The sequence below is a fragment of the Morone saxatilis genome, unplaced genomic scaffold (assembly GCF_004916995.1).
Source record: "Morone saxatilis isolate NCDOM2014 unplaced genomic scaffold, NCSU_SB_2.0 Contig21, whole genome shotgun sequence".
Taxonomy (NCBI): Eukaryota; Metazoa; Chordata; class Actinopteri; family Moronidae; genus Morone; species Morone saxatilis.
The window spans coordinates 16,534,099-16,545,479 of NW_023339774.1; the positions used below are offsets into that span (position 1 = coordinate 16,534,099).

Consider the following 11,381-nt stretch of genomic DNA (forward strand, 5'->3'; position numbering starts at 1 on the left):
TGTAGAAACATGGTGGTTCAACATGGTGGACTCCAGGCAGCCTGCAGCATCTGTAGATATAAATTCATTCTATTATATTACATTTTTCCTCATAGATCCTCTTAAATGTTACACACTGGACCTTTAAGTCACCTTTTAACCAAAAATGCAGAGCTTCTGAAATGTGAGGATTTGCTGCTTTTTGTCGTCTCATGTGAACTGAATATATTTGGGTTTTGGACATTTGAAGCCACCTTGGGCTTTAGGAAACCTTTTTTTCTGAAGATTTTCTGACATTTTATTGACCAAAATCATGTCGTCATCAATGAATCAAGAAAGCAATCAGCAGATTAGTTGAAATTAATCCTTATTTGCGGCCCTATATTGGAATACTGGTATTACCATCTGATATAATAGAGGCCTGTCCAGGGTTTAACCCAGAAAATTGTGTAGCCGAGGCAGCGAGCCACCCATATCTTTACGCATCTCGTCTTGAGATCCATTTAGTTATCAGATGACTGCCCGCACAGTAGTCACATACACTAAATATACACCATTTGCTCTGTGAAATTCTGTTCTCTCATAAAGATTTATGTTTTATCTTCTAAAAGTAGTAAAGTATCTCTTTGTTTAAAAGTGAAGTAGCTCACCGCCTCTATAAAACACATAACAATACATCTTGTCTAAGTATTAAGTTCCCAAATGTGTTGAAATAAAGTTACTGAGTAATATTCCTAAGATTGGCATTTGTAAATGTAAATAAACCTCCTGAGATCACACCATGACATTAAAGCAGCAGTCCAGAGCTCGATGATTGTGAGTGAAGATTTAGGCCGATCGCACAATCAGCCAAAGTCTTTTATACACAGGTCACTAGCCTTGCCATCTCTGATGAGCTCTACCGAAACATTAAAAAACGATTGCTCCACATTGCCAGTCTGTAAGCAAACGTCTGCAAATGACTCCTTGGATGTGGGTTTTTGTGTCACTCGCTGACTTCTCTTTGGTAAATGTGACCGTGCAACTCTGCTGGTGGTTTTGTTATCAGTTTCTGGAAGGCGTGCACAGAGGAAGGGATTCAGTGAAGGAAACATCTTTGTCATCATATCCATTAGATGAGCCAGACTCATTGTAGTTTAAGTGTTTCCTGCCCTGCAGTGCTGTCTCCTGTGTTGCAGGGGATGACTCAGTAAATTGAATCTGAGAGAGGGAACAAAACCCTAAAACTCAAAGCAGTCGATCACTAAGGATGTTAAAATGAAAGTGAAGAATACGAATAAGTATATTCCAAATAAGTGACTCATCCAGTGATTGCACCATCAGCATTAATCTCCCAACAGCTGGAGCATTTTTATGTTTAACAGAGATTTTGGAAATATCCAGAGCTCCGTCTTTCTGATCAAAGCTTTACTTCTCTGTTACCCAACGCTGTGTTGTTCCAGGGCAGAGATCAGATGCCCATAATAAACACAAAACCATCGCCCTTTCCCTTGTCAGGCTTCCTGCTTCCCTTAATCTGATTGGCTCCTCTTGACGTCAGTGTGCCAGGGACACTTACGAGCCCTTTACAGCTGATAGACTGAGTTCTTGCACTCTTACAGTACTAGTATTGTATGATTTGATTGTTATGATAACAAGTAGAGCTGGTACAATCTGTGTAGTTTTGGATATTTCAACTATAGCTTAGGTTTTTTTAGATAAATTCAGGTACCAGTTCAAATAAAATGACCTAACCTAATTTTTATATTCTGCAACCGTAATCTGTATGAAATTATCAGCTATTCAGTTCTTCCTGCTTCAAACTCAACCCATTTATTACCAGTCCCACATTCACCCTGATTTCCTTTGGTGGGGCCACTGGTGAGAGTCACTGCTCAGCTTAATGTTACGTAAGGCTGCAGCGATTATTTTCATTATCGATAAATCTGCTGATTACTTTTTCGCAATCGGGCCACAAAATGTTAGAAACAAGGGGAAAAAATGTGCAGAAGAATCAACATGTTTCTTGAAGCTTAAGGTGGCATCTTCAAATTGGTTATTTTGTACAATCAACAGTCCAAAACCCAAAACCCAACGATATTTCGTTTATAAGACAAAAAATCCTCACATTTTAGAATCTGAACTAGCAAATGTTTGACATTTTTGTTTGAAAAACTCAGATCCATTGATACATGTACCGGTCTGATGCCAGTGCTCTCTTTCTCTGCCATTTAATATCTGTGTACCTCACTGCAAAGAACTTATTGTAATCATTTATGTGAGTTAACATGAGGTCAGGGATTACTGTGGCATGGGACTTGGCAACCGCTGACATTGAATGAATGTGACGGATAGGGGAAACACTGAATTTTAAAAAGACAGACACAAAGAAATTTGCACTTTCTTTGGACACTGATACCAATCGGATTGGTGCGTCCTAGTCAGGCTTGGTACCTTTGAGATGCCCCTCAACTTTATTTGCCCCAATACTTTCTTATTCTGTGTTGTCACTGCTATGATGCTGCACCAAAACAGATTTGGTATTTAGGTTCAGGCAGGAATTAAATATTTTGGTTAAAAGGCTATGATACTGTAAGACAACTAACTGACTGGAGCTTATGAATATATTATAGTTTATTCTTGCAACATATTGGTGAATTAATTCCCACTGACACCTAATGCACCGGAATTGCAATTTATAACTACTTAAATAATGCTTTATTCTTGTTAATCCTATAATGTCTACAATAAACAGCCCAAACTTAAAGGCAGTGTTGTACAATGTGTCCGTTTTATGTTTGTTTTCTGTGAAACAATCCCTGGTCACTGATAGTCAGTGTGGAGGTCAGAAGAACCAAAACACTCTTATTAGATTATTAGATTAGATTAGAGTGCAAACCAACCAACACAGCAGTGCTGGGAGGACTGTGTTGTCTCTGCGTGCTGGTGTGAAAGTCATCACAGCCAGTCACATGTTTAAGTGTTTAATGGGATTGGACGTGAAGGCTTGTGTCTTTGTTCGTTGTTTGTTTGTTTGTTTGTTTGTTTGTTGGTTTAGACCTATGACAGTTTAATCGATGACATTTGCCACTGAGAAAGTGTGTGGTACACTTGAATCGCAATGTAGTTTTAATTTGTTTTTTTAATAAAATTTAAGATATATTTTCTGTAATACATGTTTCCTAAGTTCCAGAAAAGTCCATCATTTTCTTCAAGTAATAGTGTGTTTCACCAGTCGCCTTTCAATGGCATCATATCCCCTTTGTGCACGTGTCAGTGTTGTGGTTGTCTGTCAGAAGCTGTCATAAATGGGCTTTTTATCCAGTTTCAAACCACACTTTTACAACACGCCTTTTTGATCTTGATCCTTTTTAACTATAGATTTTAACCGGATGAAGGACACAAGCTGTGCAAATGTTAGCAGCCGCTCGGCTCACAGCCCCTCAAAGGCATCCTTTGTTTGCCAGACAGCATCAGAATAACACTGATATTGAAGGTACTAGTTTTAATCACTGGTTGGTTCTGGAGAGGAGGAAACCTCTGCAAATAATTGGGCTCCTGGTAAAAAAGTCTTGAACGATGAACACTGAAGGAATCCTAACCGAGAGAAGCTGACTGCAATGACGGCAGTAGTGGTGAAGACAACAACTCCCGCAATTGCACACTACTTCACAACATCATCAAAGTCAAAGCAAAAAATTACATTTTGTACATTTAACTAGTATTGGCTGTAATTATATTATGAGATGTAAACAATACAGAACTGCAGATGTCCACAACATGGCTGCTGAGAGCACGTACAGTAATTATAACATGCAGTAAAGTACCATTGCCGTTAAATCAAACCACACACTACACGATGAGAGTAAAACTATATTTACGTTTACAGCGAATAAAGCACTCGTGAAATAGCACATCGCAAACATGAGCTCCATTAAACTAAAGACCCTGACAGATTGTCCTCATATACCAGCTTTTTCATTGTCTCTGCAGGGTCAGACCTCCAAGTGTGCCTACAGGGTGCATCGGCTTAAAGTCTATGTTTTCCAAACATACTGTCTTGTGGAGGATCCTCCATTAAGCCTTCTTATTGGAGAGGACAGTTGTGTCTTTCCCCTGCAGAGCTTGCAGAGTCTGACAGCCCTGCCCTGACTGTCAGCAAGATCTCTGCTGATCAATCTGACCTTGTGTCTGAAAGAATAGGAACAAAGGCTCTCCCTGCACCCCTTCCTCTTGATTTCCCCCTCACACACACACACACACACACACACACACACATTGGATCAGGTGGATAATAAATATCTAATTATTAGTAACTAGGATTAGAGAGCAGCTCCCCCTCCCCTCCAATTCTTCACGCCACTCATGCATACACACCCACACCCACACCTCCTGATGTCAGGGACCATAAAATGATCCAATGAACAGGCCGTGGTGAGGAGGAGATGGGACAGCAACCCAGCCCCCACCTCCGGCCATGCTGGCATCCCCCATCACCATCTCCACGGCAACCGGGGAGGATGAGAGGGCATTCTGGGACAGCTGAGGCTCTTCAGCCTGGCAGTGGCAGGGTAAAGAGAGACGTGTTTGCAAATCTGCATGGGGGAGACATGCAAGATTTGCTTTTTTTTTTTTAAGAGGAACAAATGAGACAGATCAAGGCAGAAGTGGAAGGATGTACAATGAGGAATTTCTCACGTGATCTGAGATTCTCATGCCCATATGGCGGCGCCACACAGCAGCAGAGAGTGAGATAGATACTGTAGGTAGACTGTGCCAAACAAGCAGTCTGTTGTGAAAGACAGTTAAGGTTGGTGTGTGTGTGTGTGTGTGTGTGTGTGTGTGTGTGTGTGTGTCTATTTTCCACTAATGGATTTTATTTTGCCAGTTCATCTCAGTCAGCTGGCTTCTAACGTGAAACAAAATGAGAGATGAGGCCATTGTTGAGTGGTTAAATATTGATCTATGTATCATTTTCCCCTCTCATTAAATACGGGAATTTTAAAGCCTAATTTCTAATTTTCTTAGGTTTTAATGTTGAGGCTTGTGACAGAGCTTTATAACAGCAACACGAGCAGTAGTAAGACAATCAGACAATCAGCCCAGTTTTTTGAAACCACTTATTTTGATTTTTGATTTTTTTTTTGCAACCAATGATGAATGTCTACAAAATAACCATTATGCATTATAAAACTGTGTGTGCAGTTTTTATGGTGGGTCAGAGTAGCACCAGAAAGTAGCTTGCTCTATTGTCAGATAGTGATAGTAGCTTTCTTGCCAAGAGTTAGATGAGAAGAACGATACCACTTTCGTGTCTTTGCATTAACTATAACTATAGCTATTAGCCTAGTTTAGCATAAAGACTTGAAGAAGGGGAAACCGGTAGCCTGGCTCTGACCAAAGGCACCTCTAAACTCGTTATTTAACACGTTATATATCTTGTTTGTTTACTCCGTACAAAAACTGAAGTGTATAAATGACAATTTGTGACTATTTCTTGAACCCTAATATGCTTCTAGCTGTAGCTTCGTCACGTATAGCATCAACTCTTGGTAAGAAAGAGAATAAGTTGTATTTTGATAAATGTGTAACTATTGTTTTAAGCTATGTTCCCTGTATCACCACAGCTGATCTGGATGGTGAAATGTAATCAATACAGATTGTTATAATGGACAAAACAGCTAATATAAGACAAATCTTTCTTTAAAAGAGATATTTTTCTTAAAACAATTCAGTTTGGTAACATTCAAGAATTAATCTTGAACCCCATTTTAATTCCAGTCACTCACTTCCTTTCCTTTTCATCATATATAACCATAACAGTTGCTAACTCTATCAGACAACAGTTTCCCTGTTTCCTGAATCTACCCAGAAAGTGCTGGAAGCTACATTTCATGAGTGATTCAGGCCTTAACTCTGGATTAACATGTCCAAGACCTATAAAAATAGCTGCCCCATGAGCAGGAAAACACTAGGCTGGCTGGGACAACACCATCCGCTTAAGTATCCCCACTAAGTCCTGTTAGCTCATTGGCTTAAAGCCTCTGGTCCACCTATTGGTATTCAGGGTTGCTACCTGGCATACTGTTTAACCATTGACTTTGTCTCAGTGCTCTCTTCCAGCACTGGTTTCTTCTTAGACAGTCTAATACCTTGAACGTCTGTGTCTTGGGTTCTTCTCTGTTACGTAACGTGGTGAGGCATTGGTGGACACGTGTCTGCACAAAAATAGTGTGTAAGCATGGTGTGATTTGTGACTTAATAAAAAAAAAACCACACTAGCTAACCCCGTCTCATAAAGTACACATTAATTTAATAATACATATATGCTTGTCATTCTCTTACAGATCACATCCCTGCAGACCTGCGGGACCCCTTTTATACCGACCAGTATGAGCAGGAACACATCAAGCCCCCCATCATCCGCCTGCTGCTGTCTGGAGAGCTTTACTGCCGGGTGTGTGGGCTCATCCTGCACGCTGAGCAGGCCGCCTCACTCCAAAGCCATCAGTCTGTTATCCAGGCCCTGTCCAGGAAAGGCATCTATGTCCTGCAGAAAGACAACATGCCTGTCTCTGATATGGACCTCAGCTCGGCTCCCATCAAGATGGTGGGTAGCTTAACCTTATGTCTAGTTTAGATATTCACAGATATTATAGACTTTTACTCAAGCCCATCTTAATGTATTCTGAAACCTGTAATCTGCGTATTAACTGTATTTGTCCTGTGTGCACATAGATTCATGCAGATTTATACTGTCTGCATTTTAGGAGTCTTGTGTGCTTCAAGTGGTCACTCAAATGATAAGCATCAGTGATTGAAATCATTCTCACTAGATCAACTCATTGAAGTCACAGCTTTTCTTTTTAAAATCCTTTGGCATTCCTTTATTTGGCATTTCCTTCCTTGCTATCGTTAATTGCATCTAAATGTTTGGATCGATGATACTGTGTAGGGTCAAACATGTCAGAAAGAACAGTGCTTTCTCAGTCGTTACATTGTAGGCCCTCATTTTTTACAGTTTTGGATCAGTCCCACCGTTCTCATCAGTGTGTTCAGATACAGCAGATGGCTGTTTGTTTACCTGCTCAGCAACAAATGGTAGACTGAAAAGGTTAGACAACAACAAAGTGAAGCACTTACCAGTTGAAGAGACAGATATTTCCCTCAAGAGTTCGAAAAGTTGAAAGGAGAATGAATGTTGTACTTACATTCATCAAGTTTCCTAACACGTTCACCAAAGCTACTTTATAAGCTGATAATATGTCTGTGTTGAGTTCACAATTTGTTACACTGCCTCCAAATGCCAAAAAATCCATTGATAAGGCTTTAAGAATTGTTAGATAATTAGCCACTCAGGAAATTATCACTGTTATACTGCAGTAGTATAACCTAGTGAACTGGCAACCTACACTTGCCATCTGGTAACGAGCTATTGTGACTTTGTTTTCCAGAGCCAAGTATGAGCCAAGAGTATTGGAATAAATAATGCACCAGTGAATGTGAGTGTTTTTCAGGTTTTAGAGTGTGTAACTAAAATATTCATTAAGCAAAAATGAACCAAAGGCTCAGTATTTGTCATTTATATGAACCCATTCTTCAGAGGTATTAGTCATATCCCACAGGTGTGAAAACACAAAAGGCAACAAGCTGGCTGAGGAGCAGCAGTTTATGTTGTGTTGTCTTTAGGTGTCACTGTGTGAATGCAATATTTGCTCTCAGCTACATAGACTCATATTAGGCCCCAGTGGAGACACTGAACAGGAACCATCATTAGATGGAATAGATTCTTTGACAACCATTAATCGACCGTCTATTCGACTGTCATTTTAGGAAGTGTAGATTGAGTATTGTTAATCTAGTGACATCTATCTTTTCCATTATCATGAAATCACCCTTGTAAGTAAAAAGAAATCAATGTGCCAGTGCTTCCAGCAAAACTCACACTTTCATTTTGTACAGCCTTAGCTTACCCTTGGACTTTTTGTACCAATAGAAAACAGCGTGTGAGTCATACAATAATGACACAGTCTCACGTGTAGGCTGACAAGGATTTTGCTCTTATAAGGCTGCATGTTGCAGCCAGGAAGTTCTGCCCTGTTTCCATGGCAACTCAGTGATGGAGCACCTCTTAACTCTTGTGATTGTAAAATCTGATTTGTCTTCACTGTCAACAGAAAAGCATGCATACTGCATGTACTACTATTACTAATGTGGTACAATAATTGTATGCGGTATAAACAGACCTTTGTTTTCCAATACAGATTTACATTGTACAGAAATGTGACATGGGGCAGGAAATGTTTCTATTGTAACGTTCAAACAAAACTAAAAATGTGTGTTCTTCCAGAGCTCCCACATCCACCTTATTGATGCCCTGATGATGGCCTATATAGTGGAGATGATCAGCATAGAGAAGGTGGTGTCCAGCGTTAAGCGATTTTCGAACTTCAGTGCCTCTAAGGAGCTGCCTTTTGACCTGGAAGACGCAATGGTCTTTTGGATCAACAAGGTGAAAACCATACCTGGGTGTTAATGTGTGCATTTGCGCATTCATGTATTCGTTTTGACCGCCGGTACCTTTGTTGCTACAGGTGAACATAAAGATGAGGGAGATCGTGGAAAAAGAGCTGAAAATGAAGCAACATCTGCTGGAGTCGCCCAGCCACCAGAAGGTAACACCCCGAGTGTCTCTTCGTTTTATTCCCTTGCCTCACACTCTCTTTGTCTGTCTCTTGTCACTGCTTCAGAAAAACCCCCTCTCTGTTGAATAGTGTCTTTCTTTAGTGATGTTGTGGCCTTTGTTTATTGTCCTTCTGGCTGGGATTTTACATGCATGCTTCACTTCCTCACTGGGTGTATTAACTAGGTGTGTAGGTTTAGTCATTGGATCTTGTTTGCATTATGATCTGATGAGCACCTCACATCACCTTTTGATCACAGATTCATGTATTTATTTATATTTTTTGTTTGCCGTTCCAAGTGTGGTCAGCTTATGTCTGACACTGTGTGTCCTCTTCCTTGGACAAAATTGAGAAAACCCCCAACAACCCCACCTGGGGCGCAATTTTAAAATTATTGTGTCCTGTCCACAGGTTTTCATCACAGGGCAAGTATGTTTCTAGATAGTGGAAAGGGTCATGTTCCAAGAATATAAGAACTATGTTGATGTTGGGACATGTCATACTGTTAAAGTACTGTCAAAAATATTTATAGTGCAACATAAAAAAGGCTATAAATGATATTATTAATGGATTCATGTTTAATTTTACTTAACTTTTGTTTTTGAATTATAGTTCTAATAATTTGGGCGGCTTTGGTGGATGTAAACAGAGTATAATTTTGCCAAATTAGCAAAATGTAAAGGTAAAAGTATGCTGAATTTGCTTCTGTCGTTCCTGTTTGCAATGTACCCATAGTCCAGTGATACAGTACAGACTTCTATAACTGGGTTACTGTGACATGGAAGAAAACTTAAAAACACAATAATAGCAAGTTCTGGAGTTATAAGGAGCTTCTTTTTGTGGAGTGGATTTATGGACATTTATTTGTGATGGAGATCGGAGATCCTCTTGAGGTGTAAGACGCAGTTTGTCATGTCCACGTGGTCACATTTGATTGAGTTATGACTCTGCGCTCCTCCTTCAACTCTCCCACGCCTCCCTGGGGAGGCACGCCACACAGTTTGACAACCTCTGTACTATGTTGACTCGGCTTGGTTCCCCTCAACCAGTCAGAAAGGCCTGTATTGCTAAAAGACAAGTGTAAGCACAGTGTCTTGATAAGCTGCATCTTAAAGGGTAATGGGGTTGCATCAGTCTGAAATAATGTGACAACATGAAGTGAAATCATGAATTGATAGTTACAATAACGCCTGTAGACATTCTCGACTCTCTCTGCCTAACCCTCTCCAGTTGTCTTTAAGATCAGATCTATCTCCATGGCAACAGGGGATGATCTGATTCCTTGTGACTTTATATGACCCTTGACTTGTCTGCTGCTCTTCCTCTTTGTGTCTCCCAAAACTTTCCTTCCCTTCCTGCCTCTTGGATACTAGTCTCCCTCCAAATGGTACTGGAAGCTTGTACCTGTAAGTGCAACCGCTAGCAATCTCCTGTGTGAGTGTACAGTGTGTGTATGTCTGTTTGAGATGTGTGTGTGTGTGTGTCAGTGTCAGATTATATATACTGTCAATGGTCAGATCAGACAGCACAAAAAGAAGACAAACTAAAAATAATAGCTTCTGAGATACACAGAAAAGCCTGAGGTAAATTAAAGCCAATATTCCAGACAATGCAGTGATGTATAAATTCAGTGATGTGCACAGTAAGGATGACACAGTGCCCCTTAGTGGCAAAGGAAAAAACAGCAAGCTCATAAGACTTTTTTTCCCCCTGCTCGTTTGCTTTTACTTTGCATGAAACCCTTTAGCAATTGCTTCAATTTTCAGCAGAGCTTTCACATTCATCACCTTCCCTCCCCCAAAAAACAATAACACACTGCTGCACTTTTTCATTTCTTTTTAACCGGCAAATGCAGTTCTGACTCATTGTTGCCATAAAGCAACCGGTCTGGAGTCCAGTGTTTAAAGTCCACTCATCCGGTCACGGCTTGCCTCATTTCATTAACTTCCTCCGAATCATTTCTTTCTTCCCTCACCAGCCTGATATATTTCATGCTCTGGCCCACTGCTTATTGGAGCCTGTGGAGTTCTCTCGCGTGGTAATGTACTCACCATTGACCTTTTTCTTAATTTCATCTAGACCTTTATTGTTTTCCACCTTTTTTTAAAATCATTTATCACATGCTGCAAGTACTAAACCCAGCTTAATTAGATTATTAGACCTGAAAATGGAACATCCTTATCAGTCTTTATGAGTGAAGGCACACGTTATTTCACCACATGACAGGTCAGATGCACATGGTACTCCTCTAAAAGACTTTGCAAAGCTCCAGCTGACCTAATCTGATAAAGACCATGAAGCACTGGATGCCAGTTACAGACACTTACTCTACAGTATATGTGTTAAAGACAGACACAGGATAATTTGTGAGAAATGTTGTTTGTATGTGACAAGTGAGCATGTGACTGAGTGTTCTGATCAGATAAATGTGTGTACTTTGTTTAAATTCCTGCCCTCTCTTGCTGTGTAGGTGCGTTACCGCAGAGATCACCTGTCAGGTCGAACACTTCAACACTTCCCTCTGCTGGACGACCTGTTGAAGGATGTGTGCGACGGCACGGCTCTGCTGGCTGTGATCCACTTCTACTGCCCAGAACTCATTAGACTGGAAGGTACAGTAACATTGGACTGAATAAAGATATATGATACTGTAGTTGTTCCCCTGAGCCACACCCCACCCCTCTGTTGCTGTTGTTGTTATATGACCCTTTAAAAGAATAGTTTGACATTTTGTGAAAT

General features: G+C 40.4%; 1 protein-coding gene across 4 annotated transcripts in view; it reads left to right on the forward strand.

Annotated features, from left to right (window-relative positions):
- LOC118332955 (calmodulin-regulated spectrin-associated protein 1-B-like) overlaps positions 1-11,381 on the forward strand; it is a 21,982-nt gene that overhangs the window by 1,667 nt on the left and 8,934 nt on the right. For 3 of the 4 annotated variants that reach the window (XM_035668407.1, XM_035668404.1, XM_035668406.1), the window contains 4 exons: positions 6,306-6,568; positions 8,309-8,470; positions 8,553-8,633; positions 11,113-11,254. In XM_035668407.1, coding sequence (XP_035524300.1) covers positions 6,306-6,568; positions 8,309-8,470; positions 8,553-8,633; positions 11,113-11,254 — 648 coding nt within the window. Of the gene's footprint in view, positions 1-6,305; positions 6,569-8,308; positions 8,471-8,552; positions 8,634-9,796; positions 10,049-11,112; positions 11,255-11,381 lie in introns of those variants that run through there. The other variant, XM_035668408.1, reaches the window with a different exon arrangement.